The sequence below is a fragment of the Hyperoodon ampullatus genome (assembly GCF_949752795.1).
Source record: "Hyperoodon ampullatus genome assembly, chromosome: 19".
Classification (NCBI taxonomy): domain Eukaryota; kingdom Metazoa; phylum Chordata; class Mammalia; order Artiodactyla; family Ziphiidae; genus Hyperoodon; species Hyperoodon ampullatus.
The window spans coordinates 19,184,972-19,200,320 of record NC_136932.1 but is presented as its reverse complement, the minus strand read 5'-3'; the positions used below and the strand labels follow the sequence as shown (position 1 = coordinate 19,200,320).

At 46.8% G+C, this 15,349-nt stretch overlaps 1 protein-coding gene across 2 annotated transcripts in view; it reads left to right on the top strand.

The window, feature by feature from the left end:
* NUP85 (nucleoporin 85) overlaps positions 1-15,063 on the top strand; it is a gene marked incomplete at its 5' end in the record, with an annotated part of 29,071 nt that extends 14,008 nt beyond the window's left edge. Inside the window, 12 exons of one of the 2 annotated variants that reach the window (XM_079725831.1) lie at positions 2,661-2,795; positions 2,900-3,022; positions 3,219-3,350; positions 3,599-3,705; positions 11,038-11,121; positions 11,278-11,343; positions 11,533-11,684; positions 12,432-12,549; positions 12,654-12,754; positions 13,909-14,060; positions 14,401-14,502; positions 14,893-15,063. In XM_079725831.1, coding sequence (XP_079581957.1) covers positions 2,661-2,795; positions 2,900-3,022; positions 3,219-3,350; positions 3,599-3,705; positions 11,038-11,121; positions 11,278-11,343; positions 11,533-11,684; positions 12,432-12,549; positions 12,654-12,754; positions 13,909-14,060; positions 14,401-14,502; positions 14,893-14,994 — 1,374 coding nt within the window. In that variant the 3' untranslated portion in view covers positions 14,995-15,063. The remainder of the gene's footprint in view (positions 1-2,660; positions 2,796-2,899; positions 3,023-3,218; positions 3,351-3,598; positions 3,706-11,037; positions 11,122-11,277; positions 11,344-11,532; positions 11,685-12,431; positions 12,550-12,653; positions 12,755-13,908; positions 14,061-14,400; positions 14,503-14,892) is intronic. The other variant, XM_079725832.1, reaches the window with a different exon arrangement.
* Between the last annotated feature and the right edge of the window lie 286 nt (positions 15,064-15,349).

Here is a 15,349-nt window from a genome sequence, read left to right as displayed (position 1 = left end):
TGGCACAGCCTAAATAAATAAATAAATATTTAAAAAACAAAAACAAAACAAAGACACTGATGATCCCAAAGTCACGTTGGATTATCACTTTGAAAGTCAGCCTGTGTGTACGTATTCTCCTTCTGTGAGAGCAGTGCTTTCCCAGTCACCTCTGCCAACCGGTGACGCGGTTGGGAGGGAGCAGGGAGGAGGCTGCTGGTTGACTTGAATAATGGAGGCTTATAACGTCTGAAATTCAAGTAAGGAGTTGTCGCCTTCGAGGCTGTTCCTGGGCCTTTTGGTGCCAGGAGATCCATGCAGGTAAGGGGGAGAGACTTAGCTCAGAAATTATTGGGCCTAGATTTTGAGTCTCTGATTCATTCACTGAGTATTTATTGAGTGCTACTGTTTGCAGGCACTGCGGAAACAACCATGACCAAAGAGGGCAATGATTCCTGCCCTTACGGAGCTTACATCCTGGGTGAGGAGACAGGAGATAAATACAGAAACAAGTCAAATATGTAGCATGTGTAAAAGTGAAGTGCTGTGGAGAGAAATAAAGCAAGGGAGGGGAATTGGGAGTGCCAGAGTTAGGGGTGTCAAGGAAGGCCTCCCTTGTGGGGTGACATGTGAGCAGAGACCTGAAGAAGGCGAGGAGGGGTAAGGGCTTTAGCTTTTAGAGAGGCAGCATAGCTGAGTGGTGAGAACATGGCCTGTGGTGCCAAACTGCCCGGGTTGGCATCCCAGCTCTGCCTCTTACCAGCGGTGAGCTCTTGAATGAGCTACTTAACAGCCTTTAGTTCCCTCCTCTGTACCATGGAGATAATAACAACACCCACCCCACATGGCTGCTATGATTAAATTCGTTGAAGGGCATAAATGTATGAGCTAGGTGATGGACAAGGTTAGAGCTCCCATTTTACTCCTGAGTCAGATGGGCTGAGGGGGATGTTGGAGAGTCAGGCGAAGGAGCACTGTGATCTAATTTAGGTTTTCAAAGGGTCCTCTGGCCAAACTGCTGAGAACAGAGCAAAGGCAGAGCAGAGAGACCAGTTTGGAGGCTGACGTGCTAAACCAGGCACAGGTGGTGGCAGCTTGGACAAGGGTAGGAGCTGAGTGCAGGAGATGGTGAGAAGTGATTTGATTCTGGATGCAGTTTAAAGATACAGTGATAGGATTTGCTAATGGATTGGATGTGTAAGAAATAGAAGAATGTGGGTTGGTGAGTTGGAGGTCCCCGGGTGTTTACTTTTAGGCATGTTAAACAAGATGCCCAGGAGAGCCAAGTGGAGACATTGACTGGCAGTAGGATATACACGTCTGGAATTCAGAGAAGGAAGTTCAGGCTAGAGAGAGGAATTGGGGACTTGTCAGTATATATATCCTTGGCTTTTTTGAGTGTGGCTTAATGGAAGAACTTTTACTGTGTATGTTTTACATATTGTATATGTTTTACATATATACTTGTATGTATATAATGTTGATTCTCATTATTCATGATAGTTATGTTCTATAAAGTTGCCTGGAACCCTGAGCCCTCGATTACTGAACCATCGCTCTTTGTAGGGGAATTACAGGGTTCTTTCGAGCCTCTGGTCACAACATTTTTGTCCGCTGATGAAATTTATAATCTTGTGTATGTTTGTGTTTCAAGACACCTTATTTAATATGTATTATTGATTCATTAAAATTGAACTCATGGCCAGCAGCACTATAATCCTTGACTGAACGAACACGTATATCTAACACGTATGTTCTCTTACCTTATATAACACATACATTCTCTGTGTGGCATGTCGTAGCCTTCTTTGCAGTTAGGAATCGGGCAGCACTTCAGCACAATGCTTGGGGGCCCAACAGAAAGCACAAAAATGCAAAAAATGTGGCACTAAATAGATCGCCAGAAAGACACTAATTTAGTGTGAGAGCTGGTACCAGAATGTAGAGTGCCGCCTCATTCAGCCTCAGCTGGGAATGTGCACATCAGGTGACTCAAATTTTTTGCCCCTCTGCACGTGTCCACAGATGATGGTGAAAGCACCTTGGATATTGACTTTGGGGTTACAAATAAGTTTTAGCAGGTAGGCATATTCACAGATATGGAATCTGAATAGAAAGGATCAACTGTATTTATACTGAGCGTTTATATGTATACATATATGTATTTGAACTGAAACGTTTATGAGCCAATACTTTATTTGATGCACTCTGGTATTTTTTATTTTCTATTTTATTTATTTTTTAAAAGTTGGTCATAACCTGCAATGGGTTACAACGTGCAGTTTGAAAGCATGGTATAGGTTAAAACTGGGAGATTGTGGGCTTCCCTGGTGGCGCAGTGGTTGAGAGTCCACCTGCCGATGCAGGGGACACGGGTTCGTGACCCGGTCCAGGAAGATCCCATATGCCGCGGAGCGGGTGGGCCCGTGAGCCATGGCTGCTGAGCCTGCGCGTCCGGAGCCTGTGCTCCGCAACGGGAGAGGCCACAACAGTGAGAGGCCTGTGTACCGCGAAAAAAACAAAACAAAACAAAACAAAAACAAACTGGGAGATTGGATGAATTGGATTACCTCTGGAGGGAGGGAACCATCACGTTTCTCCAAGACTAGGAAGCCAGTGTGGGCTGAGGGGAGTGGCTTCCGAGCCTCCGTGAATGCTTGTGTTCTTGGATACCCTCCCAGGTGACCGTCTTGGTGCTGCAGGGCCGGCTGGATGAGGCCCGACAGATGCTCTCCAAGGAAGCTGACACCAGCCCCACCTCTGCAGGCATGTGCCGAATCCTTGGGGACCTGATGCGGACCATGCCTGTTCTCAGCGTATGTGCAAGCAGCCCTGCTCTTCTGGGTCATGGAGGTGGGTTCATTCAATGAGTGTAAGGGGTTTGTGTGGTGATGGCATCTCTCTGCGTCTCTTCCCGTAGCCTGGTAACACTCAGACACTAACGGAGCTGGAGCTGAAGTGGCAGCACTGGCACGAGGGGTGTGAGCGGCACCTGCAGGATGGCACGTTCGCCTCCAGTCCTCACCTCGAGTCTCTCTGCAAGGTCTGTGGGAAGCAAGTCCAGGCCAGGGTCCAAGTTGGCTTCCCCCGGGGCCTGTGGCATCCAGTGCAGCAACGACATGTCCTCCTGAGACAGGGCTGTTTATTGGCTCTGAGGGAGGGAGAGAGCTTTCAATCGAGGTCAGGAGCATTATCGGGGAGTCACCCCCAGACCTAAGGGAAAGCATCTCTCTTCTCAGATCATGCTGGGAGATGAAGCTGCGCTGTTGGAGCAGAAGGAGCTTCTGAGTAACTGGTATCATTTCCTAGTGACCCGGCTCCTGTACTCTCACCCCACAGTAAAACCCATGGACCTGCACTTCTATGCCCAGGTGAGTCTGAGCTCCTTGGGGTGGGGGTGGGGAGGAGGGATCCTGGGGGCTCTGCTCCCTGCTGGGTCATTTTCACCATGTGGCCTCATTGAGTTGAACCTCCCTGGAAAAGAGGCAAGAGCTTTCCTTTGGCCCCTTTTTGAAGAACCCCATCACCCTTCTCCAGTGTTCCCTATACAGCAGCCCTGCCTGCCCCCTTGAGTCTCTGCTTCCATCTGGCGATTGAATGGGTCACCACCTTTCCACAGTCCAGCCTTGACCTGTTTTTGGGAGGTGAGAGCAGCCCAGAACCCCTGGACAACATTTTGATGGCAGCCTTCGAGTTTGACATCCACCAAGTGATCAAGGAGTGCAGGTAGGACCTGCTGCACCATCACCATTCTCACCGTCTTAGGTGTGCGGTTCAGTTAGGTACATTCACAGTGTTGTACAGCCATCACTGCCATCCTTTTCTAGGATGTCCTGTTCCTTCTTGTTGGTGTCTTAACCTTCTGGTCACAGACCTGCTTCCCCTACACAGCCACATTAGGTAGACAGTGGCTTCTCTCTGGACAAGCTTGGGGGCCTTCCTGAGGCTGGAGGGCTACTGTGTCTATAACAGTTTGCATTTCAGGGATGTTGACTTAAAATAACGTTGCAGGAAATTACTTTGATATTTAAAATCCAGAAACAGCCAGCAGACTTATTTCTTGGAACCTGATGGACATGCAGCCACCTTAAGGGACTTCTCAACAGGCTCACTCTGGTGAGCCAAGAGCCACCGCGCCATTGGGCTCCCGGCTGGGTCTGTTCAGAGCAGGGATTCTATATCAGCCCTCTCCCCAGACCTCTCCCCGAGCCTTCAGCAAAGGCAGGAAAGGGAATGTGAAACTGAATGCAAGGTAAAGCTTTCCAGAAATTCCCGTGTGTAGTAAGTCAGAAAGAATTTACCTTCTATTCTTGTACAGCCTGGAAAAGTAGGTGTTGCACCAAAGACTTGGAGAAGGGAGAAGGTTGGGAACTGGAGCAGATGGCGTTGCTCGAGTATCAAATTCACTGACTTTGACTGGATCCTTGTTAGTAGATCTGGGCGGTGGGAAGGTCTTACCCCCTACCTTACTCTTCCTGTTTGGCCGAAAGCAAGCCAGGGCTTCAAGAAAATGGTGTTAGATTTGGAGAAAGGAAAAGGGGTTTTGTGTCAGTATTTTTTGCACAAACCTGTAAAATAGGGACTTTAGTGGAGCTGGAAGATGACTTACAGAACTCAGCTGATGGTGGCTGGCGGCCAGCGTGGCATCTGCATGGAGGGTTAGTGAGAATAACCTCCAGAGGCGCTCACGCATCGTTATTTGGCTTTGTCAGGGACTCTGCCTATAATTCGAAGTAATAGGCATTCCTGAATATGTTGTCTAAACAGCAGTGGGTTATTTCTTCCAGGGCTTCCTTCATAAGCCACATCTGGATTTTTAAGATCAAAACAGATTTGAACAGAGCAAGGAGGAAGGACAATAAAAAGGGAAAGTACCTTGTTCTTTTCAGTGGCAGTAGAAGGAAAATATAAGGACATGCCAACGAAGAGGTTTTATGAACGCCACAGAAAACGGCGTCACTCTCATGCCAGTTGAGGAGGGGTAAGGCTTGCAGCCCCTCAGTCTGGGTGTCTCTTGCTCCGGCAAGCAGGAAAGGATCTGAGGTATTTCTGTTAGCTGTGAATCTAGGAGTTTGGGTTTTTCTGATCAGGAAGCTACTTCCTACCCTATTCTGAAAGAGGCACTGAAAAGCAAGTCCTGGGACCTCATCCACGAATTGGAAGAAGGGCTGAAGTACCTTCAGAGAGAGTAGCAGTTTTAGACATAATGCCCTCCTGGATGGGGAAGGATTGGATCTGGGGTCTCGTGAACACCCGCTTTCTCACGTGTTGTACCAGTCAGGCCCAAGCTCGATTCCCAGGGAAGAGGGCTGTGTCTTTCTGGGGCTGGGCCAGTGGGCTGGTGGTATAGGAAAGCCTTGCTGCTTTGGGTGTGACGTCAGCTGGGTTCATGACTGCCCTGTGAAAGGGGAATGAGGGGGATCCTTTCTCAAGGTGCAGAAGGGAGCTTTCTGTAGGGCCACCTGATTACCCCCATGTCAACTATGCCAGGCCCTAAGGGGCAGAGAGGGATCCTGAAGCAGAGCATAGAGGCCCTTGGAGGCCACAGTTCATCAGCCCCTGCTGAAGGGCCACGTGTTTGCCTATTATCCCCACAGCTAAAAGGAGAAGTTGGGAATCTTCCAAGGGCTCGTTTCTCCCCTTCTGGTTTGCAGCTGCTAGTTCTTGCTGTCTAGCAAAAGGAAAACAGGAACTGGTACATACTCCACAGGGAGCTAGGCAAGATGGCATCTTCCTGGTGCTCTTAAAGTCCTCCAGAAGTATCAAACTAAAAGGAAATAGGTCTTCCTTCAAAAACTAAGAAGAGGTCCAGTTTAATGTTTGCCTAATTTAGAATCTTCCTGTTAGACCTTTGGCCCAGCCCATTACCTTGGCTTCAGGGTAGAGCGGTGTGTACAGACCCTCACGCTCTATTCACAGAAGAAGGTCCACAGCCACCAGATCTTGGCTGGTCAGAGGCAGTGGTTGCTGCAGAGCCACCAGAAAAGCAGGACATGGGGTTGGCATGAGGGGGTGACAGCAGCCCCAGTGCAGGGCAAACAGTCCATTGGAGGGTTACAGTTGTTAACCCAGGGTAGGGCCTTCACCATAGGCCTTCGCGGGTCTTCCCAGCTCCAGAGTTCTCCCTTTTCCAGCAGAGGCCACCCCAGAGCAGCTAATCTAAGTCTTCCCTGAACATCTTTGAACAGTGAGCTTGTTCACTTGTTCCATTTAGAGCCTGCATTCAGAATTCTCCATTTTATATGTGTGTGAACATCCAAAACCTGTGTTGTTCAGACTTGCACAAGACCCTGGTGTCCGTTTTCATTTAGCACTTCTTCCAGTCTCGGTCACTCAAGCCTTTTCATTAGTTCGTGGCCTCAGTGGTCGCTGCCCTGCAGCCTTGAGGCTGGTATGCCCTCTGGGAAGACACCCGAGGGCTGCGCAGACTGGCGTGTGTCGTGGCTGCCTTAGCTCTGGGCTCTTCCACAGCCCCCTTGCTGGCTGTATTGCTATAACCATCAGCTAGAAGTCTAGGTAACAGCTGCTGTTTTGGGAGGCTGAGGTATTGTTTCCCCCTCACCCAGCCTACTCCCACACCTCTTTCTTTTTAAGTGCAACTCGTTCCGCATTTATCAGACATCTCTTATGTGCCTCACACTGTACCAAGCTTTGAGATTACAGCAGTTTTTCTTGTATGGAGTTTACAGTCTAGACCAGATGTTGTGGGATCTCTTAAAAGAGGACCCTATATCAGATTGGAAGTCAGGAAAAGCTCCTTAAGGAGGCTACACTTACGTTGATTCCTGAAAAGTTAAGTGAAGGACACTAGAAAAGGTCATTTTAGGCAGAGAGAAAGCATGGGAGGAGGCACAGGCAGGGAAGAAATGTGGTCTGTTACCTGCTTAAGGAACTGCAAACATCTCTGTAGAACCAAAAGACTAAATGAGAGGTGGCTTGAATTGGTGACAGAGGTAGGAAAGAAATCAGATTATCAAGGACCAAATAAACTATCCCCCATAGTTTTGACTTTATGAAAATGGGGAGCCACTGAGGATTTTCAGCAGGACAGTGCCATGAAATCTGTATTTGAGAAAGAGCAGTCTGAAGAGTATGAGGACAGCAAGGCTGGTGGCTGGGAGACCAATCCTAAGGCCAGTACAGTCACCTGTGTACAAAGTGGTAATAATTACAGGAATGGTGATAATAATAGTTCACATTTATTAGCTTTTATGGAGTATTTCATTTTATCATGCAACAAACCTTAGGTGCTGTTATTTCATGCCCGTCTTACAAACAAGGAATGTGAGGCCTAATAAAGTCACCCTGCCAGCTAACAAGGGGCTCTGTGGGTATTTGGACCCAAAGCCGTTCACCAAAGTCCATACTGTTTACTGAGTTCTTAAGCACTAACCAGTCTATTGGTAAGTCCTATTAGCTCAACTTGAAAACATATCTTGGGGCTTCCCTGGTGGCACAGCGGTTCAGAATCCGCCTGCCAATGCAGGGGACACGGGTTCAAGCCCTGGTCCGGGAAGATCCCACATGCCGCGGAGCAACTAAGCCCGTGTGCCACAGCTGCTGGGCCTGCGCTCTAGAGCCCGCGAGCCACGACTACTGAAGCCCGCGCACCTAGAGTCTGCGCTGTGCAACAAGAGAAGCCACCGCAACGAGAAGCTGGCACTGCAACGAAGAGTAGCCCATGCTCGCCACAACTAGAGAAAGCCCGCGCGCAGCAACGAACACCCAACACAGCCAAAAATAAATAAATGAATAAATAAATAAATAAATAAATTTATTTTTAAAAAACCCACAACATATCTCACAACCAGCTACTTCTTGCTCCCTCCCCAGCCACTGCCATGGCCTAGCCCCATCACTGTTACCCTGAACTGTTTTTGTTTTTTTTAAAAATAAATTTATTTATGTATTTATTTTTGGCTGCATTGGGTCTTCGTTGCTGTGTGCGGGCTTCCTCTAGATGTGGCGAGCGGGGGCTACTCTTGGTTGTGGTGTAGCAGCTTCTCTCGTTGCGTCGCACGGGCCTAGTTGTTAGGCGGCATGTGGGATCTTCCCGGGCCAGGGATTGAACCCGTGTACCCTGCCTTGGCAGATGGATTCCTAACCACTGCGCCACCGGGGAAGCCCTTCCCTGAACTGTTAACAGGTGGCCCCTTACTGGCTTCCCACTATCACCTGTCTCTGTATTGTCCATTATCACAGAAGAGCCTAAGTAATCTTTTAAAACTTAAACCATGTCATTCTGTTTACTGTCCCAGTGGTTTCTCATCACAAGGCCCTAAGTGAGCTGGCCTCCACCTGCCTTGAAGTTGGAGTCACACGGGCTTCATTCTGAAGTGGGAACAAGACAAGCTTACTTTTCACCACTGAGCCTTCACACTGGCTGTTTCCTCTATTTCAGGAATGCTCCTTTCCCTTGTCTTCCTCTGGCAGGTTCCTTCTCATCCTTCAGCCCTCTGCTCAGACAACCCTCATGACTAATTTTCTATATAGAACTTATTCTAGGAAGGGGGGGGATGTGCGTGATTTTACATGTGAAGAGGCAGCTTGTTTTTACATCTTCTCAGTTTACACTTTCTCACCTTATATGATATTTTATTCTTAGGACTGGTTATTTCTGACTTCATCTATTATATTTGAATTTTTCATAACTCTGAAGATAGCTTCAGAATCTCAAAGCACTGTACTGACCATTATAATTCCTTCACTTTGACAAAGAAGCGGAAGTTAAAAGAAAGGAAGTGGTCAGTCACTGAGTAGCAGGACTGGATTTGAACCAATCTGCAGTGCTTTCCTATGGACACAGCTATGTAGTTGTTGGTAAGCAGTTTAAGTAGAGGACAAGTTATCTGTTAACTTCAAGCTCAGGTTTACTGTTTTTTTAATTTATATAGAGTACTGTTCAAAAATACTCTTTTTAAAGCAGTTTATATCTATTTTACCACTTTTTTCTTAAAACAGTCCAGGTAGGCAAGAGGTAAAATTACTTCCATTTTATAGATGAAAGGGATACCGAGAGGTAAGTGACTGACTGAAAGGGCAGCCTTGAGTTCCAGTTGTCACACTTTGTTAAATCGCTCTCTAGTTAATGAAATAACAGTATTTTAAACTTTTAAATTATTGGGACTTCCCTGCGGCGCAGTGGTTAAGACTCCACGCTGCCAATGCTGGGGGCCCAGGTTCGATTCCTGGTCAGGGAACTAGATCCTACATGCATGCCGCAACTAAGACCTGGCGCAACCAAGTAAAAAAAAAACTTGATACACAAAGGACCTATGATGAAATTAGAACAGTTAAGAGAAAAAACATCCAATGAATCAGGGTTTGTTTAGGGGGCTGTCATAAAGAGATATCGTATTTTTTGGGACTCTTGTCTAAAAAGGACAAAATCAAGAAGGAACGCAGCAGAATTACAAAATTATGAAAGTCATCGTTAAAGGCAATCCTGGACCAAGGAAGCACCCTATAAGAATTTGAGCAAAGGGGCCTAGTGGTCAGGGTTCTGGGGCTTTCACTGGGTTCACTCCCTGGTTGGGGAACTGAGATCCCTCGAGCGGAGAGGCACAGCCAGCAGCAACAACAAAAACGCATTGTAGCGTGATGCTTTGTATAGCATGTAGTGAACTTATATAGCTTAGTGTTCAAAGGTGGTAGTAGAAATACAAGCGTTTTTGAAAATTGGCATAGTTTTTTGAATGTCAGATACATATGCATAGCTGTTAGTAAAGTTGTAATATATCTAATATATGAAAGAAATTTAGGGAGGCCAAATGACATTCCATAATGATGGAATTCTGGAGCAGATGAAGTATCATAGTATCCGTATCCCTAAGATCAAGGCAAAAGTTTTAAACATTTATCCAGTAATTCAGTGTACACCAATCCCCATTCTTTTTATATCCTGAAAGCAGAATTGTTTACCTTGGTGAACGATTACACCGGGGACAGTGTAGTTGCCTTAGTCTGCTCCCTCCACTTTACGTGGGGTTGATCTTGCCTTACAGAAAGGAACCATTAAAGTTTCTTTTCCCTCTCCCAAGATTTAAAAAATAGTCAAGCATTATATACAGAAACAGGAAGGCCTACACCACGTAACAAATAAAAAATATAATTCAAAATGATGTATGCACACTGACAGTAAGTGCATAGTATACTCTATACAAAAGGATGCTAGAGAGTTTACAAAAGTTGGTGATGTAAAAAAATTAATCAGACCTTTAGAGGGCCTTAGGAAATGTCATTTCTAACAAGGCCTACAGATGATTCTAGGTTTCGATTAAAATGTGGTTTGGGGAAGGACCTCTGACTTTCATTATGTGTCAGATTACATATCCAATAAAATCAAATTACAAATCATGTAACCGAACAAAAAATAATTTCTTTACACAAGGTAGTAACAGATAACAAAGTATTAATAGATAACACAAGATGGTTTTTAAAGTGACATCCTATATATAGTTGTGTTCATAAAGTACACTAATCAAAACTATGAAACAGAAAAATTAACAGCAAATTCCAATGCAAAAGAAGATGTTCTTTTGAATTCCATGTTTCATTAAGAATCAAAACCCACCAATCTTTCAGTCCTTTTCTATTTTTTTATTCTTTCCCCCACCACTGGCCGCATGGCATGGCATGCGGGATCTTAGTTCCCTGACCAGGGATTGAACCCGTGCCCCCTGCTTTGGAAGTGCGGAGTCTTAACCACTAGACTGCCAGGGAAGTCCCTTTCAGTCCTTTTCTTATATGTTATTCTGTGTCTGCAATTTCTATATCTAATTGGGTTCCTGGATTTTATTTCATTTTCTGTGTGACATTCATTCTCCATTGAAATGTATCATTGGCTGCTGCTTTGGGGGTTGAATGTCCTTCTCAGTGTTACTAGTCCCCACCTAGTGGGCAGAAACTTCTCACTCTGTGCTCCCAGATTCCAGCTTGCCTCTGTCCCCGCCATCCTTTTTAAGCAAAAGACATGTGGGGTTCCTGCTTATGTTCCACTCATGTGGGCCATGCCCTCTCATCCTGACTTTGAGTCTTGCCTTGCGTCTGAACCTGTAGCATTGCCCTGAGCAACTGGTGGTTTGTGGCCCATCTGACAGACCTGCTGGATCACTGCAAACTCCTCCAGTCGCACAACCTCTAGTAAGTACGCCGTGGCCACGCCAGCCCTCTTCTTGCCGCCATCCAGGCTCCTGAGGGTGGGTTGAACCGAGTGCCTAGAAGGGAGGTTGGGCTGCCGAAGGGGGCCCTGAATAGAGCAGGCCCAGAGTCTTGGTCCCGTGTTATGTTTTATTCCAGTTTTGGATCCAACATGAGAGAGTTCCTCTTGCTGGAATATGCCTCAGGACTCTTTGCTCATCACAGGTAGGACGGCCCCAGGGGTGTGGGGTGGCAGTGGGGTGCTCTTCAGCAGGCAGCTGCTGCCAGTGGAGCTCGGACTGTGTTCTCTCCCCTCTGGTTCCCTGAAGGCTACAAGGTCTGGGGGAGGAGCCGCCTTGGGTGCTAATTCCCAAGCCCCAGGCCCTCACGTCTGTCCTCCTCGGACCTGTGCAGCCTGTGGCAGCTGGGGGTGGATTACTTTGACTACTGCCCTGAGCTGGGCCGAGTTTCCTTGGAGCTGCATATTGAGCGGATCCCTCTGAGCACAGAGCAGAAAGCCCTCAAGGTGCTGCGGGTTTGCGAGCAGCGGCAGATGACTGAGCAAGGTGAGTTGGCTGTCCTCCCAGCATACCCTCTATGCTCATGCCATGTGAGCCAGCCTGGAGAGCGTCTGGGCACTGGGTGCCAGGAGGTGAACCAAAACACAGGAAAATCATTGCGGAGGTACAAAGAGCTAGGGATCCACTGGCACCTAGAAGCAGTCGAGCCCATTGCCTGGTTATAAAGGTCCTGACCCACTCTCTCTCACGTGTTCGCCAGAGGTCAGGCTGGGGCAGGTGCGAGGTGACTTGTCCCAGGTGGGTTGCTGTTGCTGGCTAAGGCTGGCTGGGTGGGGAAGCAGGACCGGAGGTGGCTCGGGGAGAGCACAGGGAGGGAACGATGCTGACGGTGGCCCCTTCTCCTCTCCCTCACTGTCGAATGATAAAAACCTAAGTTGTTCTTCCCAGAGGTATTGCATGTTTATGACCGTCTCTGAAAGCATATAGCATTCAAGACCCAAAGGATGGTAGGATTTTCAGCATGTGGACAGATATTGGAGGCGCTCATCTGTGGGGAGCAATACAAAGATTTTTACCACCCCTGAAATGAAACCCACTCACAAAGCCAGTCCTGCCAGGAGACAATTTATAAACCTCAAAGTTCCTAGTTCTGGGGGCCAAACTGTATTTGCAGCCCACAGAGAAGCCGTGTAAAGCTCAGAGGAGGTGGGAAGCTGCTTCTATCCCAGCAGGGTTCAGGAATGGAGTGATTTGTAGGGTGAAAGTTTCGTCTTTACTGTTTTCCCTGCAAAGTTCGCAGCATTTGTAAGATCTTGGCCATGAAAGCTGTCCGCAACAATCGCCTGGGCTCCGCCCTCTCTTGGAGCATTCGAGCCAAAGATGCTGCCTTTGCCACGCTGGTCTCAGACAGGTGGGCTCAATCTGTGTGTGCTTCCTGGGTACTGCCTGGGCAGTTGGGAGGCTGAGGAGGTGGGCCTGGGACTGCTGCTCTGACCTCTGGGCTGGGCCTTGTAGGTTCCTCAGGGATTACTGTGAGCGAGGCTGCTTTTCTGATTTGGATCTCATTGACAACCTGGGGCCAGCCATGATGCTCAGTGATCGACTGACGTTCCTGGGTGAGTCTCTCTGCGCTCTGTCCCCTGGACCTTCAGCACAGGTGGACAGTTACGGAGATTGGAGGGACTGTTCTAGGCTTCTCCAGTCTAAAACACATAGAACCCTGTGTACCAGTCTCTGCAAAGGATATTTTTTGGTAACGTTTTATTTTCTGGTAATTTCAAGCTTAGAAGTTGTGAAAGTAGTGTAAAGAATAAGGAACTGCCATACACACTTTATCCAGATTCACCAGTTATTTATACTTTGCCTCATTTGTTTTATTCTCTCAATCAGGTTTTTGGGGAACAGTCGGAAAATAAGTTGGAGATTTATATGGAGACTCTCTCCATAAATAGCTGAGCGTGTATTTGTTAAGAATAAGAACATTCTCTTATATAACCACAGTTATGAAAATCAGGAGGCTCAACGTTGATGTAATACTCGCATCTAATCCATATTCTGATTCCATCAGTTGTCCCAGTAATGTCCTCTATTTTGTCTAGGTTCATGAATTTAGTTTTCATGTCTCATTAGTGCCTCTGCCTTTCTTGGTGCTTCCTTAATCTTGACATTTTTGAAGAGTCAGTTCAGCTCTCTTGTAGAATGTTCTCACTTGGGGTTTATCCATGAGCAGCCTCAGATTATATATTTGGGCAGGAATTCCACTGCGGTGATGTGTCCTCCTCAGTGTTGTCCCCTTATTGGTGGAGTTCACCTTGGTCACTTGTTTAAAGATTTTCCCTTTGACAATTTGTGGAGGGATACTTTGGGATTATTTAAATGTCTTGTTTCTCATCAAACTTTGACCCACTAGTTTTAGTAACTACTGGTCATTTTCTGACTGCCAGTCCTTGTGTTTCATAGTTGGCATTCCACTGTATGGCAGGCTTCCTCTTCGTCCCCGTTTATTCTTTCATTTACATCAGTAATGGCCTTATGGGTTATTTTATTCAATCTGTTATAATTCATGACTTTTGTTTATATTGATGCTTATATTCTCCCAGGTTTGGCTCTCTGGAACCCCTTTTAAGCGTGTATTTTGAATCCTTTTGGTCTTGTTGGCCCGTGAGCTTGGAGGCCACTCTGGAAGAACTTCCTTGCTCTGTGGAAAGGCTGGTCTGGGGTCTCTTTTGTTTAGGATCAGAGGTGACTTAGTGTGCTCTGTTCTCAACAGGAAAGTACCGCGAGTTCCACCGGTTATATGGGGAGAAGCGTTTTGTTGATGCTGCTTCTCTTCTCCTGTCATTGATGACGTCCCAGATTGCCCCCCGGTCTTTCTGGATGACACTACTAACAGATGCCTTGCCCCTTTTGGAACAGAAACAGGTACAGGTTGAGTCCACAGTGATTTTCTTCTGTGCGTGTGTGCGTGCATGCGTGCATGCGTATGTATTCCCCTGTAGCGCCCACTCTGGAAATCCGTATCTACACAAGAAAAACTACTTAATTTGAAATGTGGCATCTGTCTACTGACAGTGCTCAGCCCAGGACCCCAACAAGAGCTGGGAGTGAGAATGGGGGTCTGCTCTACCCTCCCAGGGTTGCATACAGAAAGCACACTTCTCCAAGTGAGATACAAGAAAGGATGTCTCAGCTTGAGCCCATGCCCAAACCACTGCAGGCTTTGACTGGGGAACAGCTAAGCGAAGCAGCATCTCTCTCCTAGGTGATTTTTTCAGCAGAGCAAACATACGAGCTGATGAGATGTCTGGAGGACTTGACCTCAGGAAGACCAGTGCGTGGAGAGCCTGATGCCCAGCAACTCCAGGTCAGCTGAGATTTTCCAGTTTGTTGGTAGCACAGTGGAGATGAGAAAAGGCTCCTTCTAGCTCAGGTGTACCCCCACCCCGAGATGTTGGCCCCTTACAAACTCACATGCTTCTTAAGATACCTCTTAACCTGTAACTGTGACACACCAACTTATTTTAGGAGAAAATGGGGGTGATTCTAGTGTTCTCGTCTCTCAGTTTTTTCTTTCCTGTCAGTCAGTCAGTCAGTCAGTCACAGTGGTCCTTTGCGTGCAGCTCCATCTCTTAAGAACTTCCTGAAAGATACTACTGAATGTTATATGCCTTTTATCTACCCTTGGATTAGAGTCTTGGGAACTATAAAGAAGGTAAACTTCCTGCTGTGGCTCATGCAGGCTCTTTGCTTTTAGGATGATGATGTAGAGACCACCAAGGTGGAAATGCTGAGACTTGCTCTTGCACGAAATCTTGCTCGGTCAATTATAAAAGAAGGCTCATTGGAAGGTTCCTGAGGCCGGCTCCAACATGTTATCTTTGTAAGGCAATGTATATACATTTTTAAAAGAATAAATGTTTTCTTTTGCAAATATAAGGCAGGTTCTTATAGAACTTACAGTTCTTACATCTAGGGAGTTTTTATCTACCACCACTGTAAACCTGAGGTAGCTGTCTTAGAGAAAAAGCCACCCCCAGAAGTTACCGTGAGTGCAGTGCCCTCCTGCTTGTAAGTAGAAATTTGAACAAGAGCATTCAGCGGTTTACTTGTGCTTCTGAAATTTGGCTTCACCTCACAATCATCTGTTAACTTTCCAGTTATCTCCTTTAAAAAAAGAAAACGGTCTAGGAACCTTACCTTTCAGCAACAAC